General features: G+C 42.7%; 1 protein-coding gene across 1 annotated transcript in view; it reads right to left on the reverse strand.

Annotated features, from left to right (window-relative positions):
• Positions 1-7,300: 7,300 nt before the first annotated feature.
• Positions 7,301-18,754, reverse strand: part of LOC137435747 (copine-4-like) — a 354,102-nt gene continuing 342,648 nt past the window's right edge. Inside the window, exons 16-17 of the mRNA XM_078785105.1 lie at positions 7,670-7,906; positions 7,301-7,438 (exon numbers count right to left, since the gene is read on the reverse strand). Coding sequence (XP_078641231.1) covers positions 7,301-7,438; positions 7,670-7,906 — 375 coding nt within the window. The remainder of the gene's footprint in view (positions 7,439-7,669; positions 7,907-18,754) is intronic.

The following is an 18,754-nucleotide window of genomic DNA, read 5'->3' on the forward strand; positions in this document are numbered from 1 at the left end:
GGTATCTTTAAAAGCTCGTTGGGAGTACAGGAGGATTGGAGAGTAACAAATGTAACACCGTTATATTAATAAAGATTCCAGAGAAGAATTGTGGAACTGTAGACCTGACAGCTTGACTTCAGTTGTTGGGAAGGTGTTGGAGAGGTTCGTTAGAGACTGGAAAAGGGATCCCTTTGAATAGTTTCAAATGAATTAATGGCAGTTATCACAGATTAATTAAAGTTATGTCTTTTAAAACTAATTTATTGGAGTTCTTTGTGGCAGTTGCTGACTAAGTTGATGGGGCAAGTGCAGTAGATGTAGTTTATCTAAACTTTCAGAAAGCTTTTGGCAAGGTATTTCATCGGAAGTTGTCAGCCAAGGTGAAGGCTTGTGGATGCCTAGTCAGGTAGCTAACTGAATTGGAAACTGACTCAGTGATAGGAAGCAAAGATTGGTTGTGAGTGGGAGGATGTCAGTGGTATCAGTGAGTCAGGCTGTACGGAAACACTCGGAACTTCCACTCCGAAACTACACACACAATTTCGATGAAACTTGACCACAACCTTCAACACCTGCGATGTACAAAAGTTTGTTCGTGGCATTAAAAACAAGGGTCGAAGGGGATTTACGGGGATCAAAGTGGGTCCAATTTTGACCCCCTAAAATAGGTACCGTATTTGCTTTCTTCCCTGAAAGGAACACACGGTTTCAATGAAACTTGGACCACAACCTTCATCGCCCGTGATGCTAAAACTAATAGTCGAATTTTCACCAAACTTTGTATAACCTCTGAGAACCAAGACCTGCTGATGCTTTGCAAATTCCATCAAAGAAAGGTTGTGAATCCAGTCGTTGAATGTGTTGTCACATTGTATGGATAGGTCAGATCTGGTCAGATGTTCATGCCAGGAGCATTTCTTTCCAGACACCAGTGTCTTCAAGAGCTCATGAAGTGTCCGATTAAAACGTTTTCACTGGCCATTTCTTTGGACATGGTATGGGGACATAAGGTTAGAGATTTAGACACCATGTAAATACGACACAAATTTGAAATTAAATCTGACTCGAAGTTTTCTCCTTGATCACTGTGGATTATCATTGGTACCCCAATACCCCATACTTCGTAAACCATTCACTCACAAGAAGCTTGGCCTTCTGATTATTTGTGGGTTAAATCAGACATTAAATTACATTAAATCAGACTTTTTTTCACCTTTATTTACACATCGTCACCCACAAGTTCCAAGTGAAAAACAAATGCTACAAATTTCAGAAAATTGTTAAAAAATACAAAACAAGAATATTTTGGTTGGATAAGTATCCACCCCTCTTATAATAGCAATTGTAAATTAGCTCAGGTGTAACCAATCACCTTCAAAATCACACACCAAGTTAATAGGCCTCCACCTGTATTAAATTGTAGTGATTCTGATTATTTGAGAAAAAATCAGCTGTTCCTGTAGGTTTCCTCTGCTGGGTGGTGCATTTCACAGCAAAGACTCAACCATGAACACCAAGGAGCTTTCAAAATACCTCCGGGATCAGGTTGTGGAAAGTTACAGATCAGAGGATAGGTATAAAATATTTTAAAGGCGTTGAATATCCCTTGGAGCACAGTCAAGACAATCATTAAGAAGTGGAAGGCGAATGGTACCACCAAGACCTTGTCTAGATCACGCCGTCCCTCCAAACTGGATGATCAAGCAAGGAGGAGACTGATCAGAGAGGCCACAAAGAGGCCAATGGCAACTTTGAAAGAGCTACGGGCCTTTATGGCAAAGACTGGTCACTGTGTGCATGTGACAACAATATCCCAAGCTCTCTACAAGTCTGGCCTGTATGGGAGAGTGGCAAGAAGAAAGCCATACATGCATACACACATGCATACACACACACATACATACATACATACATACATACATACATACATACATACATACATATATCCACACACATACAAACATACATTCATACATAAATACAAATACATACATGTATACATACACATACATTTGCTCCATTATATAGAGATTGTGAGGAAGAGATTTATGAAAGGATCGGTGTATGTGCGTCTGGATCATCAACGGATGGCATGAGGCCCACGGCTGGTTCGGGTAGGAATTTCGAATTTGCTCATGGTGTTAGCTGGTTAGGGCAGGAATTAAAAGACACCATGGAATCATTAACACCAACGAGCAATCAATGCTAGCAGATGGTCCCCAGCTTAAAGTCCCATCAAACGGGTGGCACACTCTTTGATACAATGACGTGCACCAGTCGCCCAGTTTATATTTAGGTCGAGAATGAAAGCCATACTGGTGGGTAATTGGAGTCATGCAGCAGGAGCCTGATTGTCTCCCAATAGTGACAGGTTCATCACCCAGCAATTTTCTGATGCCTCATATCTGGTCTTGCCCCCACCTGACCCCTTAGGCATTCATCCCTCTCAAGCCTGACCAGGTCACACTTGCTCATCCAGCAATCCATTCCTCATTGCTTCCCAAATCGAGGCGAAACCGAACCTCATCCACTCTTTAACCCCCCCACCCCCCTCTCCAACCCCGCCCTCCCCCGCCCACATTATATTCCGACATGTGGAACGACATCCCTGAATCTGTCAGGTCATGTTAATCTCTCCACTATTCTTACATTGTGAGGCATCACCATCTCCAAACATCGCCTATTCCTTATACTGGTATCGGCACTCCCACTCTCTGGGCCTCCACATGTAAGTGCCCATCTCTGCCTTTCCACAAAGAAATTTCTCTGCAGAAATTTCCACAAAGTGATCTTTTCTTCTGGAACACACTGTACACCTGATAAAAAACGTGACATACACTAATCATATTTGGCCTTGCTGTGCTATATTGTAATGTTTTTATGACATAAAATGCAATAAAAATGGAATTTTTCCGCAGTGATTCGTTTCCTGGAACACACCGCTCACATGAAAATTCTTTTTGGGAATACTCTAACCATATTTTGCCTTGCTGGACCACTCAAGTTTTTGTGATCGAAAACGCCAAGTGATCGATTTTGAAGTTTTCATCACATATACAGAGTAAATCAGAATAATGGATATAAACAATTTAAAATGCTTTATTTAATATATGTCATGAATCATTTGTATGAAAATGTCTACTACATAATAAAAGCACTTAACATTCCCATTTTTTGCACGGAGCCCCTGACTGATCGACATGGAAAATAGTCCACTCACATTTGAGCAGAGGAAAAATATCTCAAAAGTGTTTTTACATTATTCTGATTACCTCCACCACCGAAGGTGTATGGAGGTTATGTTTTCACCTCTGTCTGTCTGTTTATTTGTTTGTGAACAAAATATCTCAAAAGGTTGTAGACGGATTTGGACGAAATTTGGCAGTGAGGTAGCGTATGTGACCAGGACGAAATGATTCGATTTTCGTGAAGATCCGGATTCGGATCCGGCTGGTATAATTGTTAAAGTGATTCTTCACCATTGGGAGATAAGGCCAAACACTATACATAGCAGGATATCTCCAAAAGTTATGGACGGATTTGGACGACACTTGGTGGATCGGTTGTGTGTGTGACAAGGCCGATTCGATTCGATTCTATTTTGGTGAAGATCTGAATATGGATTCGGATATGATAATTATTTAATTGTTAAAGTGATTCTTCACCATTGTGAGATAGGGCCAAAAACGATACATAGCGGGATATCTCAAAAAGTTATGGATGGATTTGGACGACACTTGGCAGAGAGGTAGTGTATCTGACAAGGACGAAATTATTAAAGATTTTGGTGAAGATCTGAATATGGATTCAGATACGGGAATTATTTAATTTTACAAGTGATTTTTCACCATTAAGAGATCGGGTGAAAAGAGATATATAACATGTATTTTAAAAAAAGTTATGGACGAGTTATGAATAAACTTGGTGGACGAGTTGGTTAGGTGACAAGAACAAGCCAATTAGATTTTGGTTCAGGTCCGAATCCAAATCCGGCTTATCAGTGGGATACAAAATGTAAACTGTTCACCAGGCAGAGGATCGAGTGCCGTTCTAGTTCACCCTTTATTAATATTATACAGTGCTTAACAGACGGGCTACCCGGCACTGCCTGGGTGGAGGCAGAGGGAGTACCCAGCGCCTCCCCGGCTGGATGAGCTTTTCCTGGTGGGGGGTTTCCGGACGTGTTGGGCATTGAAAAGCTATGGAGTTATTGACCCCATGGTGGTTACTTTTTACCTGCCGGCTGCGGCACTATCTGACCCCACATCCCAATATACACTTTATAGTGGCCTTTGGTGGCCTCAAAACGGACGTCAAAGCCAACATGTCATAGCTTAAAACGTTGCCCAGATTCTGAAGTACCTACACCTAACAGTTGGGGACTCTAGTTGCTACGGTTCAGCCGTAAAAGAATAACATACAAACACTTGAAATTATTTGTAAGATTTCAATGATTTCAATGCACAACTTGTGCAGGAACCCCTACGTGTTTTTTTCCCCCGGGCATCGCTGAGTACCCCACTGGGTCACCCAACTAAGATTAGGTTATTTAGACTTTAGTAAATCATCAAGAAGATTGATGTTTCAAGTTGTAGCAAAAAAAAATCCCGAGAGTGTACCACGGCGATGATGAGCCAAATGGCTTCGTTTCCTTGATTTGAGGTCAATTTCTTGATTTTCAGACATACAAGCACAGATTCACACAAATAATTCACTTGTGGGGTGGGGGATTGCGCCCATGACCAGATCCTGGGTAACCCCAGCACGTATGCAAAATTTAGTGGCGATTGGCCATGCGGTTTTTTTCTATCATTTTTGGATGTACACACACAAATCTAGGGAGAATTTCCATGTGTGGAGGGAGGTGTCCAAAACCTCCATTGCCTGCCTATTCATCCCATACCAAATTGTCTGCCAGTTTCTCCTCTTCCGTATTTTTGACATTCTCCAAATGGCCATTGGACCCCTCTGTTGTCAGCCCCGATGGCTGTAAAAATTAGAAACCCTTCTTGCTCCTGGAAAGTTTTCGCTCCATTTTTTTTACATCATATACAAGTTGTGAAACATGTTGTCTGCAAACCCAAGGTGTGCTTGAAGACAATAAAGTGTTCCGAAACAGTCAATTGACGCATAAACCTTTATTACGTCTTCAGTGAGGAGTAAAACGGGTGCAAATATACAAAAGACTTCTTTCTGAAAACTGCATTAGGAAATTGCTACAATGCAAACTAATAACAATAGGAAGAGTCACTGTTTTAGTTTTAAACAACACGTTTGTAAACATCTTCATTTAATACAAAATGATCAAACATTGCAATATATCAAACATATCAGACATATCATATCAAACATATCAGAGACGTTCTCATGCTTTTTACAAAACAAAATTAAAGTGTTTTCTCCTGTTTTTTTTTTCTTAAATATTCATTTTCATTCTCTTTTGTAATGGAAGAATCAAGATTCGTGAATGTGCATAAACAGCCAACAAGTATCGCATGCCTGTGGAACATCTTTGGACAAAGGGGAAAGATAAGGAGACAAAGGATGGAAATCATGTGGAGTGGAGATTGCTGCAAATCGAGTTTGAAATTCAAGAAGAGGAGGAAGAAGAAGAAGAAAAAAAGAGGCGGAAGAAGAAGAAGCAGAAAAAGAGGAAGAAGAAGAAGGAAAAGAGGAAGAAGAAGAGTGTGTTGTTCATGGAATGGGGATGGGAATGATGCATTTCTAACAGAACATGAAAAATCCATATTGCAAAAAACTCTTTCTAGCTTTTGCCTGAATGCAAAGTCGCCTTTGCTGTTGTGTCCTACATTCCCACATTTTGGTAAAAATACACTTTTAATATGCTTGTTTAAAAATGAATCCTTACACAAAGGGCACAAAAACTTTTCTCGATACAAGGTGGGCACAGAAGGCAATGTTTCTGACCAATATTACGCAACATATTTTGCATGCTCAGATAATTTCATGCTCCTTGACAATTAAATACAATAAAATTTGTTTTAAAGTAAATAATTAAATAAAAAGATCAGTAGAAAATTTCTTCGTATTGCCCACCTTTTGAAATTGTTCATGCCGAGCCTGGAAAACCATGCTGTGAAGCTGTCATGCCGAGGAGAATGCCAACAGCGTCGAGTTGTGTGCGCAGGAGTGTGATCTCCTTCTTTCATGCAGAGTTTTGTTTTCATCAGTTGAAGTGTAGAACAGCCAAAGTGTGTGAAACACCATGTTTTTCAAGACAATGCATCAAAAAACACAAATGTGCTGCTGGTTTCTGGTTCAATGCCTTACCTGTGTACCTGATGTTACTTTTTTACACAACTTGATAAACATTTGGAATGACCAAGGTAGTTATAAATGGGGGGCATGTTTGCTTTGTCATGAATTAACAGTTGATTTTCTAAAGACTCCATGAAAGCAATTGCAAATTGGAATTTTTACTCGCCTTAATTACTCGTATAATACCATGGTGTAAAATATGGACTGATAGCTTCAAGGTATGTGTCCTCGTGTCTGAGCTGCCCAGCCTGGGTTCGAATCTCGACACAGCTATAAACGATCACCCCGGTGTTTCGCAGGGCGAGGCATCAATGTGTGTGTGATTTACCATTAGGTTGTGGATGATAAAGATCCCAAGAGGGACAAACGACAATGCATGTCAGAGGGATGTCTGACTTATGCAGAAGGGGTATGACCCTTGCCACATGGTAGTGTGTGTGTGTGTGTGTGTGTGTGTGTGTGTGTGTGTGTTGTAAATTAGCATCAAGGAAAGTGTTTACTCACAAAATTCAGGTGCATAAAGTGAACCCAAAACAATGATCCTTTCATGCATTTTCTCCATGCTTTTTCGCTGGTGCTGCAGGTGAAACAAGGTGCCCTCTGCAGCGATTTTGGGCCCGGTTAAGACTTCAAATCCCTGGCAGGTTAAGCAAAATAATCCATTCGAGCTGGATGTCGCAACTATGTTCAATCCATGCAGCTTTCCTGTGTTTTACATGAGTTGCCGAGCATCCCACGACATCACACATCGAATGTTACGAAACCGATTATTGAACACCAGTCTTATCAAGCAAGCATAGTTTCCTCTTCTAAACACACAACCACAATGAGTGTTGAAAGGATGCACCAAGCATCTCTCCCAACAATATTATTTCTCTGTTGCTTGTTTCCCCTTGTAGGAAAGGCTCGACTTCAGTGACTCCTCTCCTCTTCGATTCATCCTCCCAATTCATAGTGGAGAACGGAAGAGCAAGGGTATGTTCGGAGTGGCATTAAAAAGGCCCTGACAAGTAGGCTGAAAGCCGGAGTGCTGGAGCAGTCAGAGCTGCAGTGGCGATGATGGATGCTCTGAACCTGGGGCAAAGGACTTTGGGGAAATGTTCTTAGCACTGTAGTACTCAACCACTTGCTTTGGAACCTCAGCGAGCACGCACCGTGCCAATGCCTCTGGAGAAGCCTGCATACAGGAGAGCGGGACACCGGATGAGGCTAACAGGAACCTGCAGCCATTTTGTTACAAATAAGGAAACAAAATGGCGAGGAAGCAAAGTCGAATAGCAATGAGATGCGAAATGTCTTATGTAAATTGTTGCTCCGTCCCGATTCCGTGAGATGATCTCACAATGACGCGTGTGTGCTGTGATGCGCATGGTCGGCTGAATGATGGGATGACAGAAAAGTTAATTACATTCTTAAAATCACGAAAGGGAACAAACTGCACGATGTCACGTGCAACAGGCTCTCCGCGAGGTGAACGAAGGATTCCGTCATCTCCATCCAGCATCTGCATATCGGTGAAATCCGCGTTCCCAACTCCGACGATGATGATCGACATGGGGAGGGACGAGGCACGAACGATTGCCTCTCTTGTGTCCGCCATGTCTGTGACAACCCCATCGGTGAGAATGAGTAGGATAAAGAATTGCTGTGAAAGTAGAGGGGGGCGGGGGGAAGAGGTGGGGGCAAGGGAGATAAGCTTGTGATTGGATTGCTATGGTGTATTTTTGAACAAATGATTGTCATCACGAAATAAATCAGGACGATTAGTGGAAATACTTCTTGATATTAAATTTGAAAATTGTCGTATTTTTGTTTTCCAGTTGCCAGAAGTGTGAGGCATAAGATGTTAAAGTAGGAGGGTGGCAGGTTAATAAATGGATGGATTACTCAGAATCATCTGATATAAGAGATTATTCTTATTAAAGTTTCATTAAAATGTGCCACTCAATAAATGATGCTTTGCTTTGAGAAGAGGTTATATACGTCTTAATTATATCGAGTTTGTTTTGTATTTCCAAGAATTTACATTTGATTGCCAAGAATCATGTATCTAATTCGCTGCAGAGGTGAGCATATTGTTCTTGCATTTGCCTGGATACGACTTATTATTATCATTTATTTTCCAGCTTGTGTTTAAATATGGAACACAGTAATACAGATAAATGCCACATATGTTCAGTACTGTTAAATTATTTACCTGTAGTGAAGGTAAAAAATAAAGAAAAAATAAACCATTTATAGGGGGAATCGCATAAAATGGAAAGTACAGAGTCTGATCCAACTTTGTTTTATCAAAAACATGTTTTGTCACAAACACCCCATATATATACACATATGTATATACATACATACACATATATATAATATATAATTATATATATATATATATATATATATATATATATATATATGTACGTATATGTATATATATATAGACTTGGCATTTAATATGGAATTTTTTTTTTTTCTTGACTTGGGTTTACTTTCTGAACTCAGTATATCAATCTGGTGAGTTTCTTTTACACTTTGGTGATGTCTTTGTTGAAAGAACCATGTCACTGATTGTCTTTCGCAGCAAGAAGTCAATAACAGGATTATATCACAGGTGGCGTGACAAAATGTATGGACAGGTACATTTGACGATTGGCTTCACAATCGGGTATATAAGGGTTGTTGCGTTCTGTATTAGTGGAAAACAACTGCTGCATGTCTACAAAGGTTATTGCCGCTTCCTCTGGAGATGGGCCGTCAACTTGACAATGCTGTTTGTCATGGAGTGGTTGCTTTACGAAATTCTGGCATGAAACAACGTGCTATTGCTCGGCAGTATGGCATCACTCAAGGTCAGGTGTCAAAGATCCTGAAACGAAATGCTCAGAGGGGTGTCCCTACTCCAATACCGAGGCCAGGACGTCCACGGAGAACCACAAGGAGAGATGATCGCCAGCTGCACCGGTTAGTCTGCAACGGCCGTACCAAGTCAGCTAATCGGCTTAGGGCTGAGTGGCAGCAACTGACAAATGTGCCTGTATCCAGAAGGCTAGTCAACCAACGACTGGTTCAAGCAGGCTATCGTGCCAGGCGTCCCCTGAGAAAGCCACGCCTGACCAGACAACACTGCCAGCGCCGATTGCAGTGGGCCAGAGAGCACCGTCAATGGCAGCCAGGACACTGGAATCACGTGACCTTCAGTGACGAGTCTAGATTTTTTTTTTTTTTTTTTTTTTTTGTTGTATACAAGATCGAGGCTCGTGAAAGAGCGAACATTAATCACACAGAAAGACAAACCGACACATAAAACATATAACATAGGGAGCGGTAGACAAGATGGGGAGAGAGGGGGAAGGACACAAACACAACATTTGAGAGCAGGGACCGAGAGACATGGAGACATCGAGAGATCTGAGAGAGGGCGAGGGCTTTGGGGGGGGGGGGGCGTGGGAAGGGGGCGGTGGGAGAGGTATAAAACATATGGACACTGCCAGGACTTCCAGGAAAGAAGTTGGAATTTCAAACAAGGTGGATCTGGGGTGAATTAGCGGGGGTAGAAAATATCAAGGTTTTGGATGGGGGAAGATAAGAGATGGTGGTGAACAGCTGTTTTAAAGACCTGGAGGGAGGAGTGGGATTGAAGGGAGTGAGGGAGTTTGTTCCAGAGGCGGGAGAAAAGAGGAATGAAAGAGTGAAGGTGAGCAGAGAGCCGAGATTTCGGCAGTTTAACCATCAGAGGGTTGCTGGCAGATCTTGTGCGACCTGTAGGAATATTTGGGGGACAGAGCACAGAGAGAGCTGGGGGAGCAAGGCCGGAGAGGAGTCGGTAGAAGACAGAAAGACCACCTACCTGCCTGCGGTGAGTGAGTGAAAGGCCCTCAGAGATAGCTTCATCGCGGGAGATTCCAATAATTCTGAAAGCTTTGGTTTCAACAGCGTGAAGCCGAGCTAGGTGTGAGGCAGGAGCACCGGCCCATAGGGGAGAACAGTATTCCATTGAGCTGCGGATGAAAGCCTTGTATGTGGTGAGTAGCTCAGGTGTGCCGAGGAAGGACTTCGCACGACGGAGGATGCCCAGTCGGCGACTGGCTTTGGAGGCCAGCTTGGAAATGTGGTTTTCCCAGGAAAGATCATGGCAGATAGTGAGACCCAAAATCTTGAGCGACAGAACTTCTTGGAGAGGATTGTTGAGAAAGTAGATGGGAGGGTTGTCCAGTCGATCTTTTCGGAGAGACATAGTAAGAGTGTGAGATTTGTCAGGATTGAAAGACATGTTCCACTTGTTTGACCAGTCTGTGATTTTGTCCAGGTCTTCAGAGAGTGAGGAGGCAGCAGACTGCCGATCTGAGGGAAGAGGAATGGAGCGGCAGAGAGTGGAGTCATCAGCAAAGAGATAGAGAGGATTTTCGAGAGAGTCAGAGAGATCATTGATGAAGACCAGAAAAAGCATGGGGCCCAGAACACTGCCTTGGGGAACTCCAGCCTGAACAGGAAGAGGAGATGAGAGAAACCCATTCAGGGCCACACGTTGACGACGACTAGAGAGTAAGTCCGCCAGCCATGCGTGGAGATTTCCATGGATACCAAAGGAGGAGAGTTTGGTGAGCAGAGCGGGGTGCCAGACCGTGTCGAAGGCACGTGATATGTCGAGGGAGACAGCTCTAATTTCCTGTTTGGCATTGAGGACCTCCATCCATTGTTGAGACAGCAGAAGCAGCATGTCCAGAGTAGAGTGACCTGGTCTGAAACCAAATTGATGATCAGAGATCAAGCCATTGGAGAAGAGGAAAGATTTCATATCCGAAGCAATGATGGATTCCATGACTTTGCTGATAATTGGGAGAAGGCTGATTGGTCTGTAGTTGCTAGGATCTGTTTTTGCACCTTTTTTGTTCAAAGCGTTGATGTTGGCTGATTTCCAAGCAGATGGCAGTTGACGTTGAGCAAAAGAGAGGGTGAAGAGAACAGAGAGAGGGTGAGATAGAGCAGCAGAGCAGGATTTTAGGACCCGTGGGCTGATGCCGTCGGGTCCAGTTGCAGATTCAGAGTCGAGGGTTGACAGAAACTTTTCCAACTTGTCAGGAGGAAAGGACACGGAGTCCAGGAGCAGCAGGGTACGACTGGGTATGGTGGGTACAGAGAGGGATGGGTTTGGGACACAAGATTTAGAGGCAAACACAGAGTTGAGGCATTCAGCTTTTTCACGTGCGGAGTCAGCTGTGTAGCCGTTTGAGGTAAGGGAGGGGATGGAGGGGGAACAAACACCAGAAACGGATTTGACCAGACGCCACCAGGATTTGGAAGAGGGAGACAGATAAGAGAGTTCGGTCTTGAGAACGGAGAGATATTGTTTCCTGGCTCTCCTGAGGGTGGACACACACTTGTTTCGGGCTTTGTGAAAGGAAATGAGATTTCCTTCCGTTGGATTTGCTTTCCAGGAGACGAAGGCAAGTTGTTTCTGGGCAACAGCCTCACCACAAGATTCCGTGTACCATGGACGGGAGGAAGGGTATGACAACTGAAGACGAGATGGGATAAATCTGTGCATGAGAGAGAGCAATTTACTTTGGAAGAATTCCCAGGATGAGTTGATGTCAGAGGTGGTAGAGATGGGAGACCAGGCCAGATGATTGATGGCTGCTTGAAGACCGTGCCCGTTGGCCTGAGTGAAATGCCAGACTCGTCGACGCTGAGCAGGCTCCCTGAGGATGGTCAGAGAGATGTCCACTTTAACAAGGACATGATCAGATGATCCGATCGGAGCAGAAGAAGAGCAGCAGACATTTTCAGGGAAGTTAGTCATAACCAAGTCCAGAAGAGAAGATGTTCCGTTGACTGAGATCCGGGTCGGGAAATTGACAGATTGTGTCAGTCCCAGTGAGTCGCAGAAGTCCTTTGCTGAGGAGCCATGGCTGGTGAGAGAGGTACCCACACCCAGCCAACTGGCATGATGACAGTTGAAATCGCCACATATGAGGAAGAGAGAGTTGGGATGAGTAGATAGAAGTTGGTCCATATCATCAGACAGCGAGATGTAGATGGAGTCATCACTGTTTGGTGGACGGTACAACACACATATGAACAAGAGGTGGGAGCGAAGGGGAAGCCGTAGCCAGAGGTATTCCTGGGGGTGAGGTGGAGAGAGTGCAGTGCAGGGCGAGTGAGGAAGAGAGTTTTTGATAAAGATAGCAACCCCGCCTCCAGGACGAGGCTCAGGTCTATCATACCGGAGGAGGGAGTAGCCCGGGAGAGATACTATGGAATCAGAGACATCATAAAGGAGGAAAGTTTCTGTTAAGCAGATCACGTCTGGTTTGACAGAAGCAACCTGTATGGAGAGATCAGTTAAGTTTGAACGAAGGCCCCGGATGTTTGAGGTCCATACCGTTAATGAAGAGGAAGGGGGAGCATCAGATACAGAACAGGGGGGAGGAGGGGTAGGGTAAGATGTGGAAGAGGTGGAAGAGGTAGGGAGAGCTGTTGAAGGTGTGTCAGAGATTTCAGAATAGCTCGGAGAAAGGGAAGGATGGGACGGACAAAAGGTTTGATGGTGATTGGGTGAGCCACAATGAGGTGTTATTTGAGGAGGGGGAAGAGCGAGGCAGAAGGTTGGGGGAGATGGAGGTGAGAGTTTGAAGGGGGAAGAAGCGGGGAGGATGCTTTGAGGAGGGGGAGTGAGAGGGGGGAAATTGAGAAGCAATGAGGGTGGGGAGATTTGAAGGGGAGGGGTGAGGGGGGAGTTTGGGAGGGAAGGGACAAGGGGAGGGATTTGAAAGGGATGGGATATGGGGGAGATTTGGAGGGGAGGGGTGAGGCAGGAGTCTAGGAGGGGAGGGGCGAGGGGGCGTCTTGGCGGGGAGGGGTGAGGGGGTAGTTTAGGAGGGAGGGGGCAAGGGGGGAGATTTGAAAGGGATGTGTGATGGGGAAGATTTGGAGGGGAGGGGTGATGGGGAAGATTTGGAGGGGAGGGGTTATGGGGAAGATTTGGAGGGGAGGGGTGAGATTGGATTTTTGAAAGTGTACGATTTATGGGAAACGAACATTTATTGCAAAATGAGTTTCTTGTGACCTTCGAGTTAAAAATACGTTTAAGGACGCTGGATGGAGGATGGAGTGCAGGAGAGTTTAGGGAATGTAGAAAAAAGGCACTATAGGAGATGGATATTTTTTTTGGGATGAATTGATTTGGTGAGCAAGTCGAAAGCAGCCTTTTAAAGAAGAAGAAGAAAAAGGTGTTATAAAATATGACGGAATACATAACTTGAGGGGAAAGTGTAAACATTGAAGGTTAATGAGTGAAAACTATCTGGGGAAATGGGGGAGAAACACGTGGTCGAAGAACGAACGAACGAATAAGAATGAATAAACGAATGAGAACAGAGAAGGAAATGTTTTTTTTTGTTGTTTTTTTTTTTTGAGTTGAGATTTACACAAGGAAGTAGGCTATGGGTGAAAAGACTGGGAATACAGAGAACGAAAGTTATTGGATCACAAACGACGGACCGCTGAGAAAAACAAAGCCTCAAGGTTGTACAGTGCACACTGTACAAGGCCTCAAGACACGACACGAATTAACACGATTTTCAATACAGGTATGAAAGATTTGCACCGAAAAATCTTCGTCGGGACACAATGTACGTACAACACCATAAATAAATACAGTTTTAACGAAAATACAAATGGGAACAATCACTTAACTTCGATTTCAAATCGTTCGCGACGCGGCAAAGGCCTTGCTCGCGACACGGCAAACAGACGATCAATTTATGAAAGATAAACACCGAGAAACAACCAAAGTTGCACACAATAACTTCACACACCGAAAGATAAATACAGTTTCGACAAAATACAATTGTGAACAGACTTAACTTCGAAAAACGTGGAGACCGTGTGGAGCTTCGAAAATCCCTCCTCTTTTTCTGGTCTATCGTTTTTCTGGTCTATAGAAAAAGATTTCTGGTCTATCGTCAAGATGGCCATGTCCGAGTGCGCAGACAAGTGCATGAAGCCCACAACGAAGATTGTATAGTGCCAAGAGTCCAAGCTGGAGGTGGTGGGGTGGCCGTTTGGGCTGCTTTTCATGCAGGGGGCAAAACTGACCTGGTTGTTCTGAATGGAAACCTGAACCAGTTCAAGTACAGGGTCATTCTGGAAGAAACATTGCTTCCATTTGCTCGTGCAGCCTTTCGAGGAAACTTTGTCTTCCAAGATGACAATGCACGGCCTCATCGTGCTCGCATGATCCAACACTTTCTTGCTGACCGTGGTGTAGAGCATATGGAGTGGCCTGCCATGTCCCCGGATATGAATCCGATAGAGAACTTGTGGGCAGAATTAACGCGTCAAATCGAGCACTTGGACCAGCAGCCGACCTCTGTGCGTGAATTGCAGCAGGCTGTTGTCACTGCATGGCAAGCGATTCCTCTCCAAACCTTGGCAAATCTCGTGAACAGCATGCCTCGACGTGTACGTGCTCTCCTGAATGATCGTGGGGGTTACACGAAGGACTGAACTGTAATTTTACTGTCCGTAATCCCAGTCATAATTTAGCTTTTGTTTTTGTTGAAAAAAATTTTGGCTAATGTGCAAAATAAAGAGATACTTCTGGAAAACGTACAGAAGTTTAACACAGTACTGTCCGTGAATTGAGTTCGATATCAGTTTACATCACTTTCAAGGATCAATTTATTTGTTTCGAAATGTCAAATGTGGTTTTTGTTTCATTTAAAGGTCACATTAACAAAATGTAGAATAATTTCAACATAATTCCAATGAACTTTTGGTTCTAAGTCATCTTGAAAAGTAAGTTCACCCCCACAAAAAAACTATTCCATATTAAATGCCAAGTCTGTATGTATTATATAGTAATGACTTGCAATTGGGATTTTTTTTTTTTTTTTTTTTTTTTGTATACAGAGTCGAGCCTCGTGAAAGAGCTAACATTTATCAAACAAACAAATCAAACAAACAAGCAAACAAAGTATATGAAAAGGGGAGTGGTCGACAAGATGGGGAGAGAAGGGGAGGAAGCACACACACACAACATTTGAGAGCAGGGACATCGGGAGATGTGTGGGAGGGAGAGGGCCTAGGGGGAGGCAGGATAGGGATAAAACGCAAGGACACCAAGGACTTCCAGGAAAGAAGACAAAAGTCACCTCAAAAAAGTGGATTTGGGGTGAAATTAGCGGGGGTAGAAAAGATCAAGGTTTTGGATTGGGGAAGATAAGAGATGGTGGTGAACAGCCGTTTTAAAGACCTGGACGGAGGAGTGGGATTGAAGAGAGTGAGGGAGTTTGTTCCAGAGGTGGGAAAAAAGAGGAATGAAGGAGGGAAGGTGAGCAGAGAGTCTTAATTTTGGCAGTTTCACCATAAGAGGGTTGCAGGCAGATCTTGTGCGACCTGTAGGAATATTTGGGGGACAGAGCCCAGAGAGAGCTGGGGGAGCAAGGCCGGAGAGGAGTCGGTAGAAGACGGAAAGACCACCAACCTGCCTGCGGTGAGTAAGTGAAAGGCCCTCGGAGATAGCGTCATCGCGGGAGATTCCAATGATTCTGAACGCTTTGGTTTCAACAGCGTGAAGACGAGCTCGGTGTGAGGCAGGAGCACCAGCCCAGAGGGGAGAGCAGTATTCCATTGAGCTGCGGATGAAAGCCTTGTATGTGGTGAGGAGCTCAGGTGTGCCAAGGAAGGACTTCGCACGACGGAGGATGCCCAGTCGGCGACTGGCTTTGGAGGGATTAAAATCAAATTCAATCAAACTGGGATTAAAATCAAATGAATACATTGTGAGTTATCCAACCTTTAATGAGGAAATAAACAACTGCTCGACGTTTCGATCAGCAACACGGATAAACGTGCATCCACTGACCTTGCTCAAGGGTAAAGCAAAACAACTCTATACCCTCCCTTATATAAGGGAAAAAGAGGTGGGGACACAGAAACCACCAATTAATACCATTCTGGAACAACTCGTGCCATTCAAATTTAAACCGTAAATCAAAACCAAAACCGTTGAACGAACTGAAACCACACATTGGGATGTTACATCAAAACAACAGTTAAATCATACATTGAATCAAACAAAACATAGCATAATTCAAATAAATCAATGGAAAATAAACAACATGATTAATTGCTTCAAGTGATGGTGGTAACGTAAACGAATTAAGCTAAATGAATATATCGCAAACCTAAAGTAAGAATATATACCCAAGTGACACCAACTAAGGTAACCTAAAGTATATATATATAGATTATAGATTTTATAGGTAATATATAAGAGGTAATCTATATATATATAGAAATATAGATTATTTCTATATAAATATAGATTTTCACGTGACTGTATATATATATATATATATATATATATATATATATATATATATATATATATATATATATATATATATATATATATATATATATATATATACATATATATATATATATATATATATATACAGTCATGTGAAAAAGTAAGTACACCCCATGTAAAGTTTTGACTTTTCAACATATTTCAACATACAGCTATTTGATCTTCATTTCAACAATATAGACAGATAAAGGTGATATAATATAACGAATATCATGAAACATTTACATTTTGTAGTCCATAGTATAATTTAAATAAACATAAATGCAAATTTCGCATGTGGAAAAAGTAAATACCCTCCTACATTTATCACTACTTCAAATACCTAAAATTAGAATCAGGTGCACCAGTTCAGGTGCAAATGATTAGAACATCATTGGAGAGGATCTTGGAGGAACCTGTCTTATTTAAACCTCAGACATTTAGTTTGGTTTGCTCTTTGTTGTTGAAGTGTGCGGCGTCACCATGCCTGGATCAAAAGAGCTCTCTGAGGCCTTCAGAAAGAAGGATATAGATGCCTACAAGTCTGGGAAGGGATTTAAAAAGATCGACAAACAATTTGAAATCAATCATTCGACTGTCCGGAAGATCATCTACAAGTGGAAAAGATTCCAAACAACTGCCAACTTGTTCAGGCCAGGCTGCCCCAGCAAGTTCAGCCCGAGAGCAGACCGCAAGATGCTGAAAGAAGTCTCTAAGAACCCCAGAATGTCATCATGGGACCTACAGGTAGCTCTTGCCACTGTTGATGTCAAAGTGCATGAGTCTACCATTAGAAAGAGGCTGCACAAATTTGATCTACATGGGAGGTGTGCCAGGAGGAAACCTTTGCTGTCCAGAAAGAACATCAGGCAAGAGTAAAGTTTGCCAATGAACACCTAGGCAAAGACCAGCACTTCTGGAACAATGTGCTCTGGACAGATGAGTCAAAGGTAGAGCTATTTGGCCACAGTACCAGAAGACATGTTTGGCGAAAACCAAATTAAAGCATTTGACCACAAGAACCTGATACCAACTGTAAATCATGGTGGTGGAAATATTATGGTTTTGGGCAGCTTTGCTGCATCAGGGCCTGGGCAGCTCACCATCATTGAATCCACTATGAATTCTTCATTGTACCAGAGGGTGCTTGAGGATAATGTGAGGCCATCTGTCGGAAAGTTGAAGCTCAACCGAAGGTCGACCTTGCAACATGACAATGACCCTAAACATACCAGTAAATCCACCAAGGAATGGCTGAAAAGAAAGAAATGGAGGGTTCTGGAATGGCCAAGTCATAGCCCGGATCTAAATCCCATCGAGATGTTGTGGGGGGATTTGAAATGACCTGTGCATGCAAGAAACCCCACAAACATTGCACAGCTGAAAGAATTCTGCATGGAGGAGTGGTCAAAAATTCTCCCAGTCGATGTCAGAGACTGGTAGACAGTTATAAGAAACGCCTACTTGAGGTTGTTTCTGCCAAAGGCGGCAATGCCACCTATTAGAGCCAAGGGTGTACTTACTTTTTCCACATGCGAAATCTGTATTTATGTTTATTTAAATTATACAATGGACTACAAAATATAAATGTTTCATGATATTTGCTATATTATATCACCTTTATCTATCAATATTGTTGAAATGAAGATCAAATAGCTGTATGTTGAAATATGTTGAAAAAGTCAAAACTTTACATGGGGTGTACTTACTTTTTCACGTGACTGTATATCTGTGCAGTGTCTGTCTTGTGTTGCCTTGTGTTGTCTTGTCTTGTCTTGTCACTGAACTGCTTTCTCAAACTTTTGTGAAATCGTACCAAACTTCTGGTATGCACATATCTCTCCCGTCGGTATGTCCTAAGGGTATTTTTTTGAAAAAGTTTCCAATATATTTTTTTTGGGGGAATTTTTGCGGGAATTTTTTTTTTCCAACTTCAATTGTTTATAAAATGTGATATCACGTATATTACAAATGCATTTGTGCAAAATAATTGTTTGAATTATGATTGGTTTAAACCATGACAAAACGGCAACTCGGTACAGTCATTTATCTATATATCTACACATCTGGACAGTGTCTGTGTTCTCACTTAACGACTCCCTCAAACTTTTGTTTCCGTGGTTGTGAAGTGTTTTTAATAAC

The sequence above is a fragment of the Myxine glutinosa genome, chromosome 9 (assembly GCF_964187855.1).
Source record: "Myxine glutinosa chromosome 9, kmMyxGlut1.1, whole genome shotgun sequence".
Lineage (NCBI taxonomy): Eukaryota > Metazoa > Chordata > Myxini > Myxiniformes > Myxinidae > Myxine > Myxine glutinosa.